Here is an 18,493-nt window from a genome sequence, read left to right as displayed (position 1 = left end):
ACTAAAAACCTATCTGCGACCCAAAGAAGGTTAGCCTATTTTAATTTTGGTCCCTACCTACTGCCAAATTGTGCAGGTGTGCTGTAGAAGATGAAATTTTAGTTAGAACTTAAAGGAATCCAGGGAAGCTAGGAGGCAGAAATGGGGAGGGAAAACATTCCAGATTTCATGGACAGCCAGAGGAAATATCTGAAGGTGAGAGATGAGTGTCTTGTTCTTGGAACAGCCGAGAGGCCAGGAGGCCAGGGTCACTGTAACAAAGTGTAATGCTGTGTGTGTGTGGAGGGGGGTGGCAGGAGGGAAACTGGGGTAAGATGACTAGAAAGGTAAGAAAGGAAGGATAGTATAATCTCAGAATTTTTTAAATTTGCATTTTTCAGTATATCTTGGGACTCTTGCCATCCATCCCGCTATAATTGTCAGCCCTCCCCCTCACAAATCACTTCATTTTTCTGAGTTTTTCCCTTGCAAACTGGAGATATTCACATATAACATACCTCACAGTGCTATTGTGCAGATCATATGAAATTATATATATATATTTGTGTGTGTGTGTGTGTGTCTAGTAACTGAAAGTTCAGTATGTCAACAACAATTCAAGTAAGCTCTACCTGTTACCTTCCTGATCAATTTATTTCAAGGAGTTTGACCACTCATACCAAACTCTAAAGAAAGGCCTTATTTTCATAATCCGTGGAGCTGAATATGTGTGCCAGCATCTCAGGAATATTAATAGTTGTTGCAAATTCTCTTTTGACATTGATTTAAATATTTGCTTCACCAATTGGACTTTAGCATTGCCAAGTGGAAGTAGTCCTTAAGCAGCATTCAAAAATAACTCCCTGTAAAATGAGCCTAAAAATGTCCTGAAATGAGGAACAATAGACTTTTGGAAACCTCACCCAGACAAATCAGATTTCCCCTTGCAGAAAGCTCAAAGCTAAAGCTCTATAAGAGATACATCCATTTAGTGAAGGATACAGTATAGTACATGGCAGCTTTGTGAATGAAACACAAAATAATCCATAAAAAACTAGAGTATATAAAGTAATAATTTATTTACATGTATAAGCAAAAGAAAACAAAACCAAAAAGTTGAAGGGATATGGAAAGTAAAATTGAGGTGGGAAAAAAAGACTGAGATATTTGCTTAGGAATGGTAATGCATTCCCTGTATTCTATCAAATCAAAACCCTCAAAAAAATAACAATTTTAATGACTTTTTAGTTATTCTTTTCTTTTCATTTGAAGGGTGGGTGGATATCAAGTGATTCTTAGAAGAGATGGTGAGAAGAGAAATAAGACACTTATAATTTATATGCTACAATGTTGAGATTCCAGATAGGCTACCCACTGACTCTTCATTGACATTCATTAGATATTTCAATCCTAAGGTTGCATGCAGGAATTTTATACCAATGAAACACACTAACAGTGTGTATCCTGGAGACTACCCTCTCCTTTCTTACTGAGTCACATTGGCTAAGCTCTCATTTAGCATTAATCCAACAGTCAAGAGTGGTTATAATTGTTTAACATGTACAATGATGACTGCACTAATATTGATTAGCAGCTGTTAGTCAGACATAGTAATAGGAATGCTAGATTACCTTGGACTGGTCTTCCTCTTCTACCTGATCCAACATACTAGAAAAGTCTGTGGCAATATTCTGAGAGAGAAACCCAGGGGCAGATATATAAATATTGTTCTCTAATCACCATTTAAATAACTGGTTAAGAGGTTGAGGAGTGAACAGAAAGGCTTCCATTTGAGGTCTAGGTATTGTCAAACGAAGGAATGCCCTGCTGAAATCATAATATGTACACACAATGTACATATAAAGTGTTCCAAAAGTATTAGTGTTGTTTTACGTCTTGAAAGCATAAAACTGCACTAAGACTTGTGGGACATCTTGCATAGTTACATTTATTCAGTGCATTAAGATTTATAAAGTGATATCCTCACAAGCACCCTGTGAGGTCAAGTCAAATGAAGTCAGCAAACATGTATTAAGCTCTTATTATATGCCAAACACTGTGCTAAATGCTGGGAATATAAATAAACGAGGGAGAGAGACACACACAGAGAGAGAGAGAGAGAGAGAGAGAGAGAGAGAGAGAGAGAGAGAGAGAGAGAGAGAGAGAGAGAGAGAGAGTTTCTGCCCTCAAGGAGCATATACATTAACTGGGGGGAGACACATAAAAGGGAACTGAAAAGCAGGAGTTCAGGCGATTACGGAGGTGGACTTCCAAGATGAAAAGGCTACTGTGGCACGGTGGAAGCAAGTCTTTCTAGAATCAGGCGCTAGAACCGGGATCTCTATTCTGCAGATATGGAAACAAGGTTTATCAATCTAGAGCTAGAAGGTCCTTTAGGGTAATTCAGTTCAACTGTCTCGTTTTTTTAGATGAGTCCTGGCAAGGCTGAGATCCCCAAGGTGAGTCAGGTTCCACTCCCGCCTCGGTGCTGTCACCGCGGAGCTGTCCAGGGTCCCAAAGCCGGTGTCAGGCTGAGGGCTTGACGCCTCCCGTGTCCTGACTGCAGGACTTTCTCTTCTGCACCTTGCAGACGTCCGCACCCCAGCCTGTGATCAATGACCTGTCAATGACCATTGCTCATAGAATCCCGAGATTCCGTGAAAGCCTTAGAAACATATTCCAGGGACTATGAAGAGAGAATCAAGCCTGGTGTTTGGGGACCCAAGGATGGATCATCGTGTCCTATTATCTGCGTCTGTGCCTTCTTTCCCCCCTTTAGACTTCAAGCTTCGTGAGGACCGCCACCTCATTTAGAATGCATTATTTTGTCCTGTACCTTAGTACAAGGTTCCCTATCAAAGTGGCCCTTAATAAAGGTTGGGTGAACGGACAAAATGGCTAATGATAATATGCATTTTATGCTTCCCAGGCTCTGGCGACTCTTTAACTCGCATCCTCCCTACCCCTCCTACGTCGGGTCACACCCCCCCAAATGCAGCATCTCTAGCATACAGGTTTGCCACACCAGGGGGCGGAAGGGAGCGAGTCCGCACACTGCACCGGTCCTACTCTCTTCTGGGAAATGTAGTTTTCGCCTCTTCGAATTCTGAGACCAAAGCGGGGAGAATGGACTACAAATCCCGAAATGCTTTGCGACCCAGACCTGAGCTTCTCCCTCCTCCCCTCCGCTGAGGAGAAACTCTAGAGGCGCGTTCCCCAGCCAGCAAGCTGGGGGTTCCGTTAGGCTGAATCGTCGTTCTCCGCCGCCGTTACTCAGTTATTCTCCACCCGGAATCCGAGGAGCTTAAAGGCGACAGACATGGACAATGCGGGCAAGGAACGAGAGGCGGTCCAGCTGATGGCGGAGGCCGAGAAGCGCGTGAAGTCCTCCCACTCGTTCTTGAGAGGGCTGTTTGGGTGAGCGCCAGCCCTGCGGGGTAGCTCCTTCCTCCCCCTCCCCGCCCCCGCCGCGCTGCTCCGGGGGTTCCGCCACCGTCCGCCCCCTCTCTCTCCCACGTCCCCCGGGGCCTCCGAGTGGGCCTGGCGCCCCGCATCAGGGGGCGGGAGGGATAGACAGCGCGCACCTCCCCACGGCACTGAGCCGGAGCTTGGGCGTCGGGGATGGGGAGGCTTCCTGCCTCCCTCGGGGAGGAAGCTGCAGTCCCCGCGGGAGGCTCGCGGAATCCCTGGGCCTCCTGGTGCCCGTCACCTCTGTAGGGTGGATAAGGACAAATAACCCGTCCACCCCCTCCTCCGCCTTGCGCCCGGCCTACTGCGAGTCTAGCACTTCTTATTTAGGGAGCGGGGTTGAGGGGCCTTAGCCGCCGTACTGAAGGACCCCCCAACCCCCCGACACTCGGGTGCATGCCGACCAGCAACAGATTGTCATTTCCCCCCTGCCGGAGGTTCACTGCCGAACGCCCGTGCCTGAGTTCGTTTCTTGGTTGGTTGGAAGCTCCTGGGTGGATGTTAATTTGAGGACCATCTCGCCTTTAGTTCTGAATTGAAGTCTTTAAATAGCCCTTTGGGAACCCAGACTAAAAACGAGTTAACTTATCTTCCAACGTCTGAGGAGAGAGTTTTTAATAATGTAATCTGGTATGAAAGCGATGCAGAGATTTAGCTACTGTTAATCCTTCGGCTCTGGCTTGTGGCCATGTTATCACTAGAGATTTATGCAGGAGGAAAGGATGAATTCTCCTTCTGGGTTTTTCTGTTTCTGGCAGCAGACGCTGGGCCCTGTAAGAATTCCTCTCGGATTTTAATCATTTGCTTAGTGCCTGTTTGCTACAGTTATGCATAACACAGAGCCATTTGAAGGCACTCAGTTTGATAAATGAATAAATTGCTTAAATGGGTTCATTTCTTTTGTCTCTTCTATAGCCAAAAGAGCTCATTTCATTAATAGTAAATATTTAAAACCAGTATCAGAAATTCAGCTGATCTCTTAATTATTTTCAGTAGTTTCTGATGGGAAATTTAATTTGGCACACTTGATAAAGAAGAACTAGAAGAATAGCAATATTTGCTGCTTCCTGAATTCAACTGCTTTTGAATGATTCAGCTATTTAAAATGGAAAAACAGTGACATTTCCTCACTCCCGTTAAAAGTGAAAACTCACCCCATTTTAATCAAGCAGGGAAGATCTCACTGTCGTTTAATTCTGGCAAATCCTTTTCAAAATTCTGCTTCCTGTAGAGGTGTATTTTATAGCACTCTTGTGTTATAGTTTTCTTTTTTTTCCTGTAGTTTTAGTTTGAAATCGTAGTAAAGAAAAATACATGTAACAGGTTCACTTTTTCTGGAGCCAACTTTTTATTTTCTTTAATTGGTCATTCTCTTAATAGAGTGTGAGTTTGGAAGAAATCAAATTCATTTAGACTGCTTTTTCTTCTGCAAGTTCAGCGTTTGTTTGGTAGTGGATTTATCATTTATTGTCATTTTTTCTCTTTAGTTAATGGTAAATATTCTTTATTACATTTGATACAGAATCTGAAATTCTAATGACTATCTTATAGGATTTTCTTTTAAATCTTGATGTTTAGCAAGTACTATTAGCATACTTGAAAAGCAGCATAGTGTAATAGAAGCAGCATGAGAGTAGAGCTAGAAGAACTTTAAGGCAGTTTCCTCATCTATAAAATGAAGATATTACTTTCATTGTCTACCAAGTAGGCCTTGTGAGATTTATGTGATATAATATACAGTGTATACAAATACTTTATATAGAGTACCTTGTAATTTATGATTACTCTTTGATGATGTGCTATTAGCCCATTTTTCAGACCCTCAGATTAGTTTTATTTAATATAATAAAATTTAATCAAAAGAAATACTAAGATTATTTTCAATTTCATATGTCACTCTATGTAGTAGGAATCATTTTTACAATATATTAAATTTGTATTGCTCTGCTTTTAAAGTCAAAAGGATTATCTTCAAGGAAAGTATTCAGTGTTATTATTAGGTTGTTGCTTTTTTAAAACATATTTTCCTTTACACATTTTTTCCCAAAAGAACTCAGCTAACTCTTGAGTAGTATATAAAACATAGACCTAAAAGAACTTTTGGAAATCCCTTTTGTTTTTCTTTCTAAATACATTTTTATTCATATCTTTCTTAATATATATCTCCCAAAATAGAGGGGTTCCTTTCGTTTTAAGGAAAGAATAGGTTAAAATTTTTTCTTTTTTATCATATTCTATTGACCCAACTTATTTCACCTCTTTAGAAGACCATAAACCTCGCAAGGGGAAAAACAAAACACCTCTCAATCTTTCTGAAGTTCCTTCTGTCAGTAAACATTAGAGTCATATGTCTGAGTTGAAAGAAATCCCCAAAGTCCCTAGAGTTTGATTCCTTTCCTTCAGGTAAATAAGATAGCTATTTTAGATGAAGTAAATAAAGACTGCATACTCTATTACGGCCCACTGACTTAATTACTATTCCTCAAACTTGGCATTCCTATTTTCAGCTTCTGAGCCTTTCCACAGACTGTCGTTTCATGGCTGGAATGGAATCCCTCCTCATTCTGCCTCAGAGAATCTGCTTTTAACTTGAAAGTTCAACTGTGCCATCTTCTATGTACACATTATTGCTACCTTCTTTTTCATATAATCAATAATATGTTAACATTCATGTGTACCATACCAGAAGAATGTAACCTACTAAAGGGCAGGGGCAGTTCTTCATTTTGTCATCATATTTTATTCCCAGCTCTTTGTGCCTTGCATGAAATAGAGGTTTAATAAATACTTGTTGGATTTGGATTTATATTAAATCATTGCTATTGTTGTGTTTCTCAGACTGACTTCCAGTGGAAACAGTTACATATTGATATAATTGTGGAATTTTTACAATAAGTTACAGTTCTTGACTATATCATAATTATAATATGAGGGTGTGTGTGTGTGTGTGTGTGTGTGTGTGTGTGTGTGTGTGTGTGTGTGTGAAGTGCATTTAAAGAGCATTTAGATTATTGTAGGTAACTTTAGGATATGTTTTTAAAATTCCCTTTTAAAGGCAGCAACTTTGGCTTCTACGCAGGCTCTCTTCATTGTAGTGGATTTTGAGTCATCTAGGTTTCTCTCCATAACTGTTCTGTCATGTTGCTAAGATACCACAACTTGTACAAACACAATACACTCCAAGTAATTTGTTATTTAAAAATTATAATGAAATAATAATGTTCTTGATAGTTAAATGTATCCTTTGACTGTTTTGTTAGGTTCTGTCAGCCTAGAAAAGCAACAAATCTTGCACTTTCAGCACAGGAATGATAAAACAATAAATTTGGCTTTTAATAGTAAATGATTTGTAGTTTATTAGCTCTTTGTGACTGTATGTATAATATTTCAAATATTGTAGTTAGTTCAAAAGAAATTATATTGACCAGAGAGATAGCATAATATGGTGGACAGAGGGCTTGCTTTGGAGTCGGGAATACTCCCAAGACTCAACTCTTGGGACTAAAGTACACTAGGTGTCTGAATATGATTGAGTAGTGACTTTTTAATGGCCCAGGCAAACAATAAAATATAAGTCGCAAACCAGTCACTGAATTGTAGTACTGAAGGGAATTCTCTATACTGAAGAAAGCACAGGTATGGCTCCCTCCCAAAAATCTTTCGCTTGAATACTTGAGGCAGCTGGTCTTTTTTTCTTTCTTCAGAAAGATTAATAAACATTTTTGCTTCTGTTTGGCAAAGCATATTTTCGTTTTCCAGGACCAAAGAAATATTTACATAAGACATAAAGTTTTAGAGCTAGAAATGAGAAAACTAGATCCAGAAATGCTAAGGGATTTACTAAATTAGGGTTGTTTTTTTAAATCAAGAGATTCTGATGGGTAAACATCTAGACTAAAATGTTGGAAGATTATTCCAAATGGTCACAAATAGCTAATATGTTGTTATTTTTTTCTTTTCTTTCCTTCTCTCTCTCTCTCTCTCTTTCTCTCTCTCTCTCTCTCTCTCTCTCTCTTTGTCCCCCTATCCCTCTGTCCCTTTCTCCCTTTCTTTCCTTTTCTTTCTTTCTTCCAGTGATTTCATTTGTGTAGGTAGTTTCCTGTAAGGAATTTCCCCTACTAATGTCAGTTAACACCTCCTTAAATTAATAGCTTTAGAGAGCAGATTGAGGACATTGAGAGAGATTTAGTGATTTATTTATAGTCACAGAGCTAGTGTCAGAGGTGGTATTTGAACCCAGGACATCTTAACTCAGGCCAACACTCTGTTTACTCAGTTTACTTCATGTTTATTTCTTAAATATGCAAATATTAAAGGAGGAGATGTATCTAGTTTTCTAATTAATATATTCATTCAAAAAACAATTTATTATTACCATCCTTTCCTAGGACTATGCTAAGGTTGGAGATGCAAAGATAAAAACAAAACACTTCCTATGTTCATGGAACTTATGTTCTTTTGGGGGAAATGTGTACATATATAAGGAATGAATGATTGAATTAAAGAAGCATTTATTAAGTGCCTACTATGTGCCAAACTTTAAATTTGTGTTGCTGGAGTAGACTTTCTAGAGTTCCTTAGAAAGCAAGGAGATCAAATCAATCAAATTCTTAAAGAAATTAACTCTAACTATTGATTGGAAGGACAGATACTGAAGTTGAAGCTTAAATTCTTTGGCCACATAATGAGAAAACAGGACCCATTGTAAAAGACTCTCCTGCTGCTTGAAGGCAAAAGGAGAAGGCAGGGGATGAGATGGATAATGTCATGGAAACAACAAACATGAACTTGGACAGACTTTGGAGGACAGAAGGGCCTGGTGGGCTACAGTCCATGGGTACACAAAGAATTGGACATGACTGAATGACGTGCTAAGCACTATATTAGGTTCAGGGGACTCGGTTTCTGCCTTCAAGGAGCTTACTTTCTTATGGGGACACCAATCCTGTTCAGGGGACTCAGTTTCTGCCTTCAAGGAGCCTACTTTCTTATGGGGACGCCAATCCTGTAGAGTGGCCAAGGAAGGGAGGTTTTATTTGGGGAGCCACAGGAATTGTGAGTGGAGCCAAAGGGCAGCCAAGTGTCATGTTCCTTTAGAAGCCATCCCAAGACAAGAAGTCAAAGGAGGGTGTTTTGGAGGAGATATAGCAAGTTATGTCTTACTTCTTTGGAAGGGGTAGATAGTAGGGTCATTTACAGACCCTAGGACCAATTTACATTTCTTTAAAGCCAGTCAAGATTAGCCCTAGGGAAGCATGCTCTCTTGTCCAGATGGAACTGCTTCAGGTGGGGAGGGAGGAATAGTACTAGGATGGAAGGAAAGTGAATAAAATATATACAAAGTAATGCTATTTTCCAGTTTGAGGAGACAGTAATAAAGATAATAAAAACATGTTTTTAAGATTTGTCCCGTTTGCCTCCTTCCTCAAGCTCAAAGCATACATTTTATTTAAAACAGCTAAATATAAATTACCCAGGAAAGAAATCCCTATTTGACAAGTTACTGAGAAAACAAAGAGCAGTCTGGAAGATAATTAGATTTGGACTGAGAAGATTAAATTGATTTTTTAATCATTTTTTATTAATTCTATTTACAGTTAATTGGCTTTATCCTATGACTGCCCAAGTCATGGTTCTTTGTCTCTGAACTTAGTGCAGAAATTCAGCTGGCCTGTAATGAGTTTAATTTAGAAATTAAGTTCTCTTCTAATCACTACTTTAATGTTACCTCAGCAAAATCTACTATCCTTTAGAGATGCAGGTGGAGACCAGGAATTCTGGTGTAGCATCTTTAAGCTACCAAGCTATCCTTCAAGGATATCTGTTTTGCTACGCAAAGAAATCTGACCCACTATCTCTAACCTTGGAGGTAGACTCAGATAATGAACTTTTCTTAGTCGCAGAAGGAAAGAAAAGGATTGTTGCTAACCCCTCAGTCCCAACTTCCAACTTATATTATGCCCCATGTTTCATGTCTAACCAATCATGTTGGTACTCTTTCTCTGCTCACCTGTGATGCTGCTAACCTTGTAATCAGTCATAACTTATTTCCTCACCTACTTGTTCTGCCCTTTGTTCTATGCTTATAAAAAAGAGCTGCATGTTGAACTAGTGATCTTTTTTGGCTCACTGAGTCAATCATTAGATCCATTTCATTAACAGGGTCTGTTCCCTACTGATAAACTGTTATCTTGCTTTGAGGATACATGCTTTAGTCTATCTTTGTTGAATTTCACTCATGATAAGATCAACATCTTACAACACGTCATAATAAATTAAAATGGAAATGTGACTTGAATGTTAAAGGTCATACTATTAAAGAAAAAATTATAAGAGAACCAGGCCAGGTATTTTTTTCACAACTATGGCAAGGAGTGAATTCTTAACCAAGTAAAAGGTAGAGGAGGTTACAAAAGATAAAATAGATAATTTTGATTACATAAAATTGAAAAGCTTCTGCACAAATAAAATTAATGCAACTAAAATAAAAAGGGACTTAGTCATTGGGGAAAAAATCTTTGTAGCAAATATCTGTACAAAGGGTCTGAATGCAGGATATATAGTCCACTAACAGAAACATGTAAGAACAAAAGTCCTTCCTGGACCAGTGTGGATTTTGAATATTAACTTAGGCTGCCAATTCCCTAGGAGTCTTTTTTCTTTTCACTCCCCTAACTAGCATGACTCAGCACCAGCCCCCAGATCCAAGTTTCTTATTCCCTTTCCCCAGTGCCAGGTCCTGCTTGAGTCATATAAGAACCTATAAAAACCCACTAGTCTTTGCCACTAGGTTTGGGTGCTCAGTTCCATCCAGAGCTCCAATATGGTACCCACTTTCAGTAGGCCTCATCTATTTACATGCTCCTTCACTGCCCTTCCTTGTTGTATGTCACCTCAATAAAGCTGGCTTGACTTTTTCTGTCTTGATGTGTACTTTGTGTTTCCTTATTCTGAACTTTGGTATCCTGAACCTTAATAAATTTGTATTAAGACAGCATAGTGTTATGGATAGGAACTGAACCTGTTTACCCAGAGATTCCATTGCTAGTATTTATACTCCAAGTTCAGTAATAAAAAAATACAGGCCTATGTATATGCCAAAATATTTATAACATCACAGAACTTGAAACAAAGTAGGTACCCATAGATAGGGAATTGCTAAGCAAGTTGTGATATATGAATTAATGGACACTGTGCACACTATGCAGATATGATGAATATAGAAAAGCATGGGAACTAAAGAAAAGCCAGGAATACAGTGTACACAGTGATTACTAAGACATAGCAACAAGAGTAAAGCAATCAAAGCCGAATGCAATTTTTTTTTTGTGATGACAAAGAATTGGAAATATAGTAGATATCCCTTGATAGCCAAACCAATTACGGTAGATGAATGTAATGGAAAATTACTATACTATAAGAAATGATGGGTTTGATAAATACAAAGAAATATAGTAAGAGCTATAAGAGCTGATACAGAATGAAGTAAGCAGAGCCAAGGAAACAGTATACATGATGACTATAATAATGTGAGTGGAAAGAAAAATCACACACAAAAGAAAATCAGAAGTGAATGTTGCAGAATTACAAAGAACAAGCTTAACTCCAGGGTGTGAAACACTACAGTTAAGACTTTTGTTGTGTTGGTTAGTTTTGCTAAACCATTGTGGTTCTTTTTCCTTCTTTTTATGCTATAAGGATGTACCATTGGGAAGATGGAGTACATTGGGAAATGTAGGAAATATTTTAAAAGGTATCAATAAAATATATAAAAAAATAGGTACAATGTCCCTGAGCTTGGAATTGAGAAGACATAGGTTCTCCTACCTGTGCTACTCTGCATTTGACCTTGGGGAGCTTACTTAATCTTGAGAGTGATACTTGCAGCACCTACCCTAATTATGTCAAATGATATGCTATATAAAGCACAATAGAAATATTAGTTATTATTTAGACAGATATGCCTTCTAAAAGGAAATATATTTGGTTATTTGCTTTTGCATGTGAATATTTGATCTAGGAGGTGCTTCACATTCTGCCATGAATAAATTCACAAGGAGCCTTGTGAGGATTAACCACTTACTGGTCATTCATACCTTAATGTCATTTGCTTTAATCAGATGAGCAACTATCTGAGATAACCTCTAGTAAATGAAGTTGAAGGAGGAGGTATGGGAATAAAGGATAATTTTGGAGGTTGGTTCTGATGGAATAGGGTGGAGGGGATCAGGGAAGATGAACTGGGATAAGGAAGAACTAATTGTGAAATTGGAGCCTGGTGGCAGTTGCTGTCCTTTGAAAAATCATCTTGCTGCTTCCATTTTTAGAGAAATAGTTGATTTGTTAGCACTTTTTTGAAAGGTTGTAATCTGCAGTGGTTTATTTTAATCTTCCCAATCCAGACTATTCTAGTCTGTTCTAGTTTACCTTCTCTAGATTAGTTCATTCTTTTAACATTTTATTCCACTTCCACTTGAGAGAAGAAATGGAGAGAGGATATATGTGCCAGCTACCTGCTTCTGAGGGACAAGTACAAGTCCCTTCTCCATTTTATTCTCCCTTTCCATCTCTATTATCTTTAACAGTTGGACTCAGTTTCTTTTACTCATAGGAACCTCTGGGAGCCTTGAGAATTTGGAATTCACTATAATAACAGTAACTGTAGAGTGGAATTGCTTATAACCTGAGTATTATTTTATATCCATGAAATTGCAGATTTATCCAGAGGACTTCAGTGTAAGTTATGCTTTTTCCACGTGGGTATCTTCATATGTTCCAACACAATTAGTACTTCTTATTTATTAGAAAAACATATGTTCCAAGGGATTGTTCATTAAAACAAATAATAATGACATATTAACAAATATTTGAGAAACTTTCCTTTTCTACAAAAATCTGTTTTCTAAGCAGGTCAAGGGCTTTAGCGATAAAAATGTATAGTCATGAAAAATAAAATGTTTGCTTCTCTAACACTTTTGACTTAGAAAACAAGTTTCTGAAACATTAATTCAGAACACTAAGAATTGTATTTAAGAATACTTGCTAAGTTCCACCTATACTTTCCATGTAATAGTTGCACATTAATTGATAAGATTTGTAAATTCAGACTTTATGGATTTTTCCTCTTATAATCAAATCTTTTCTGATTTGGGGGGCTATTTAGTATCTTTTTTTTATTTGAAAATGTTAAAAGACTGTTGAGCAAAGGAGTATTGACTTCAGTGTGTGCTTGTCCTTCGTTTCCAAAGAAGACCATGCCATCAGAGAAATGATGACATGATTTGCACTTGACTTTGTTTAGAATGAGAGAGGACTGTGCAAGTCACCAGCCTCACTTCTCCTCCAGAGCCATCTGAATCCAGTGACCAGACATTTATCAGGATGACTGGAGATGACCCAGGATGAGGCAGTTGGGGTTAAGTGACTTGCCCAAGGTCACACAGCTAGTGAGTGTCAAGTATCTGAGGTGAGATTTGAACTCAAGTCCTCCTGACTTCTGCACTGGTACTCTATCCACTGCACCACCTAGCTGCCCCATTGACTTCAGAATAAGTATGCTGAATACCATGTTAACTCTGCCTCTCCTATTCCTTCCTTTATTTTATTTATTTTGCTTTAAATAGCATTTTATTTTTCCCACAATTACATATTAAGAAAAATTTTAGCATTAATTTTTACGAGATTTTCAATTCTACATTTTTCTTCCACCTTCCCTCCCTTCCCCCTTCTGAAAATGATAGGTAGTTGATATAGTTTCTACATATGCTATCATATAAAACATTTCCATATTCATCACAGTTGTGGAAGAATAAACGGATTAAAGAAAGAATGAAGGAAGTGAAAAAAATGTGCTTCAATCTGCATTCAGAGTCCATCAGTTTTTAATCTGGACGTGGATAATGTTTTACTTAGTGTGTCCTTTGTATTTGTCTTGGGTCATTGTGTTTCTGAGAAGGCTGATCCATCCTTAGTGGATCATCATACAGCATTGCTGATACTGTGAACAGTGTTTTCCTGGTTCTGCTCATTTCACTTTCCATCAATTTGTATAAGTCTTTCCAGGTTTTCCTGAAATGTGTCTATTCATCTTTTCTTATTGCACAATATCATTTGCAAGATAGAAGAATTAATGTCAACAGGTTAGAGCTCATCTCTCAGTGGGAGCAGTTCATTGCTAACTTGGAGGGAAAGTTGAGCCAACACACAGTTGGCAACAGTGAAGCAGAAGAGGAGTGGGCAACTTTCAGAGATTTGGTGTACAGCACTGCATTTGCTCATCTGGGTCAGAACACTCACAAACACCAAAACTGATATGATGAAAATGATGGGGAAATTCAGAGGCTGCTGAATGAAAAATGAGAACTCCACAGGATTTACCAGCAGGATAGTTCATCCATCTCTAAGAAGGAAGTATTTAATTCCATCAAAAGTAAAGTACAAAAAGAGGCAGGATTCTTGGCTCAATACGAAGGCAGATGAAAATCAGTTTTATGCTGATAGTAACAATCCGCTATAGTATTCCATTATATTCATACAGCTTGTTCAGCCATTCCCCAATTGATGGGCATCCACTCAAGTTCCAATATTTTGTCACCATGAATAGGGATGCTGTAAATATTTTTGCACATGTAGAACCTTTTCCTTTAGGATATCTTTGGGATACAGACCTAGTAGTGGTATTCCTGGATCAAAGGGTATGCATAGTTTTGTTGCCTTTTGGGCGTAGTTCTAAGTTGCTCTCCAGAATGTTTGGATCAGTTCTCAACTCCACCAGTAATGCATTGGTGTCCCAATTTTCCCACGTTCTTTTCAACATTTATCATTTTCTTTTTTTATCATATTAACCAGTCTGAGTGGTGTAAGGTAGTATTTCAGAGTTGTTTTAATTTGCATTTCTCTACTCAAAAGTGATTTGGAGCACTTCTTCATAAGCCCAGCTTTGATTTCTTCATCTGAAAACTGCCTCTTCATATCTTTTGATGATTTATCAATTAGGGAATGACGTATCCCCATTTCTCTATATATTTGAGAAATTAAGCCTTTATTAGAGATACTTGCAGTAAAGACTGATTCTCATCTTTCTGCTTTCCTTGTAATTTTGGTTGCATTGGTTATGTTTGTACAAAAGTCTTTCAATTAATATGATCAAAATTATCTATTCTAAATTTTCTAATGCTCTTTATCTCTTGTTTGGTCATGAATTCTTTCTGTCCCCGTAGATCTGACAGGTAGACTATTTCTTGTCCTTCTTACTTTATTGCTTCATTGTCTATGGTACCTTTTAGCAGGGTATAGTTTTCTTCCTTAACTCTTAGTTTGATTTATTTTTACTTTTACTTTGTCTGAGATCAAGATTGCTACCACTGCATTTTGTTTGTTTTTTTTTATTTCAGTTGAAGCATAATAGATTCTACTCTAGCCACTTACCTTTACTCTGTGTTCTGTGTGTGTCTCTCTGTTTCAGGTGTGTTTCTTGTAAGCAACATATTGTAGAATTCTGGTTTTTGATCCATTCTGCTCTCTGCTTCAGTTTTATGGGAGAGTACATCCCATTCACATTCACAGTTATGATTACTTCCTGTGTATTTCCCTCCATCCTGTTCTTCCTCCTGTTTGTCGTCTCTCTCCTTTCACCCTTACCCACCTCACCACTGTTTTACTTGTCTATCACCTCTCCTGATCTGCCCTCCCTTCTGGCAGTTTCTTCCCCCGCTCCCCACCTTTACTTAATCTTCTCCTCTCCTATTTGCCTGTTGAGTAGATAGATTTCTCTATTCATTTGATTATGTATATTATTCCCTCATTGAGCCAGTACTAATGAGAGTAAGGCCTAAGCAATGCCCATTGTCACCTCCTTCATCTTCCCCTCCATTGTAATAGATCTTTCTGACCTCTTCATGTGAGATGATTTACCCTGTTCTGTCTCTCCCTTCCTTATGCACCCATTGCACTCCTCTTTCTCATCCATTAATTTTTTTGTGTCATTCCTTCAGATACACCTTATACCCTGTACCCTCTGTCTATGTATATTTCTTCTATCTGTGCTGTTAGTGATGCAACTTTTAAGAGGTACAAGTATCATCTTCCTGTTTACAAGGGATGTAAACAATTATGTTTTCTTTTCCCTTTTTTATCTGTTTATGTTTCTCTTGGGTCTTGATAGTAGAGGCCAAATTTTTGGTTAAGTTCTGGTCTTCTCCTTATGGAGGTTTAAAATCCTTCTATTTTGTTGAATGACCATTTGTTCCCATGATGTATTATGCTTAATTTTGCCAGATAAGTGATTTTTGGTGGTAATCCTAGCACCTTTGCCCTCCAGAATATCATGTTCCATGACCTCCAGTCCTTTAACATTGCAACTTCCAAGTCCTGTGATCCTGGTTGTGACTCCTCAATATTTGAATTGTTACTTCTGGCCATTTGTAGCATTTTTTCCTTAACCTGATAATTCTGAAATTTGGCTATAATGTTCCTTGGGGGATTTTATTTTAGGATCTCTTTCCTGAGGCGATCAGTGGATTCTTTCAATGACTATTTTGTCCTTCAGTTCCAGGACATTAGGGAAGTTTTCCTTGTTAATTTCTTGAAACATGGTGCTCAGATCCTCCCTTGAATTATGGCTTTCAGGTAGTCCAATGATTCTGATATTGTCTTTCTTGGATCTATTTTCCAGGTCAGTTATTTTTCCCATGAGGTATTTTACATTTTTTTCCATTTTCTCATGCTTTTGAATTTAATTGATCCATGATGCTCATAAAATCATTAGCTTCCACTTGCCCAATTCTAACTTTTAAGGTGTTGTTTTCCTCAATTATCTTTTGTACTTTCTTTATGTTGGTCAATTGCAGTCATTTAAAAAAATCATTTATTTATTTTTAGTTTTCAACATTCATTTCCATAAGATTTTTGAGTTCCACATTTTCTCCCCATCTCTCCCTTCTCCCCCACCCCAAGGTAGCTTGCATTCCAATTACCCCTTTCCCAGTCTGCCCTCCCTTGTATCAGCACCCCCCCCCCAATCCCCTTCCCCTTTCCTTTCTTGAAGGGCAAGATAGATTTCTATACCCCATTACCTGTACATCTTATTTTCCAGTTGCATGTAAAAACAATTTTTAACATTAATTTTAAAAACTTTGAGTTACAAATTCTCTTCCTTCTTCCCTCCCCACCTACCCTCAATGATAAGGCAAGCAATTCAACATGGGTTGGTTATACATATGCAGTTATACAAAACCGTTCTATAATAGTCATGTTGTAAAAGACTAACTGTATTTACCTCCATCCTGTCCCACCCTCCACTTATTCTATTTTCTCCTTTGACGCTGTCCCTTTTCAAAAATGTTTGCTTCTATCACTTTCTCCAATCTACCTTTCCTTTTATCATCTCCCTCCATCTCCTTTCCCCTTACATTCCTGTAGGGTAAGATACCCAATTAAGTGTGTATACTATTTCCTCCAAAAGCCAGATCTGATGAGAGTGAGGTTCACTAATTCCCTCTTACCTCTGCCCTCTTCCTCTCCATTGTGAAACCTTTTTCTTACCTCTTTATCTGAGATAATTTACCCCATTCTTATCTGTCCCTTTCTCCTCCTAATATATTCCTCCTTCACCCTTTAATTTTATTTTTTTAGATATCATCCCTTCATATTCAACTCACCCTGTGCCCTCTGTCTGTTTGTCTTTCTATCTATCAGTCTATCTATCAAATCTATATATTTCCTCCAACTACCCTAATACTGAGAAAGGTCTCATGAGTTAAAAATATAATTTTTCCATGTAGGAATGTAAACAGTTCCACTTTAATAAGTCCCTTATATTTTCTCTTTCCTATTTACCTTTTCATGCTTCTCTTGATTCTTGTGTTTGAAAGTCAGATTTTCTATTTAGCTGTGGTCTTTTCATCAAGAATACTTGAAAGTCCTTTATTTCATTGAATGTTCACTTTCCTTCCTGAAGTATTATACTCATTTTTGCTGGGTAGATGATCCTTGGCTTTAATCCTAACTCCTCTGGCCTTTGGAATATCATATTCCAAACCCTTTGAACCCTTCATATAGGAGGTGCTTGATCTAGTGTTATCTTGATTGTATTTCCACAATACTTGAATTGCTTCTTTCTGGCTGCTTGCAATATTTTCTCCTTGACCTGAGAACTCTGGAATTTGGCTACAATATTCCTAGCAGTTTTCCTTTTGGAATCTCTTTCAAGAGATGATGGGTGGATTCTTTCTATTTCTATTTTAGTCTCTAATTCTACAATATCAGGGCAATTTTCCTTGGTAATTTCTTGAAAGATGATGTCTAGGTTCTTTTTTTTTTTTTTTTTTTTTGGTCATGGCTTTCAGGTAGTCCAGTAACTTTTAAATTATCTCTCCTAGATCTGTTTTCCAGGTCACTGGTTTTTCCAGTGAGATATTTTACATTGTCTTCTATGTTTTCATTTTTTTGGTTTTGTTTTATAATTATAATTTCTTGATTTCTCATGAAATTATTAGCTTGCATTTGATCCATTCTGATTTTGAAGGAATTATTTTCTTCAGTGACTTCCTTTTCCATTTGGACAATTCTGCTTTTTAAGGCATTCTTCTCCTCATTGGCTTTTTGGACCTCTTTTGCCATTTGGCTTAGTCTATTTTTTAAGGTGTTATTTTCTTCAGTATTTTTTTGGGTCCCCTTTAGTAATCTGTTGATTAATTTTTTATGGTTTTCTTGCACCACTCTCATTTCTATTCCCAGTTTTTCCTCTACTTCTCTTACTTGATTTTCAAAATCCTTTTTGAACTCTTCCATGTTTACCAGATGCTGTGCTACTGTTACCCTGAGACCCCCCCACAGAGAGCCCTCATGTCTGGTGCTGTCTTGAGGGGGTATGGCTGGTGCTGATGGAGGCTATAAAGGGTCTGTCAGTTTACCTGGTGCTGAACTGGGGTTCTAGAGGTGGTGTTTGGCGTTTGCTGAGACCAGATGGGATTTTTCTGCATTACCCTGAGGCTACACTGAAGCACATGGGGGGTCTGGCTCCTGGAAGATGCTTGTCTGCCCTGGG

The 18,493-nt window shown here is 38.1% G+C and overlaps 1 protein-coding gene across 3 annotated transcripts in view; it reads left to right on the top strand.

Annotated features, from left to right (window-relative positions):
* The first annotated feature begins 3,080 nt into the window (after window positions 1–3,080).
* NAPB (NSF attachment protein beta) overlaps window positions 3,081–18,493 on the top strand; it is a 54,877-nt gene continuing 39,464 nt past the window's right edge. Inside the window, exon 1 of one of the 3 annotated variants that reach the window (XM_072634617.1) lies at window positions 3,081–3,396. In XM_072634617.1, coding sequence (XP_072490718.1) covers window positions 3,299–3,396 — 98 coding nt within the window. In that variant the 5' untranslated portion in view covers window positions 3,081–3,298. The remainder of the gene's footprint in view (window positions 3,397–18,493) is intronic. The other 2 variants (XM_072634618.1, XM_072634616.1) reach the window with 2 other exon arrangements.

Source organism: Notamacropus eugenii, chromosome 1 (genome assembly GCF_028372415.1).
Source record: "Notamacropus eugenii isolate mMacEug1 chromosome 1, mMacEug1.pri_v2, whole genome shotgun sequence".
Classification (NCBI taxonomy): domain Eukaryota; kingdom Metazoa; phylum Chordata; class Mammalia; order Diprotodontia; family Macropodidae; genus Notamacropus; species Notamacropus eugenii.
This window is presented reverse-complemented; position numbering and strand designations above follow the sequence as displayed.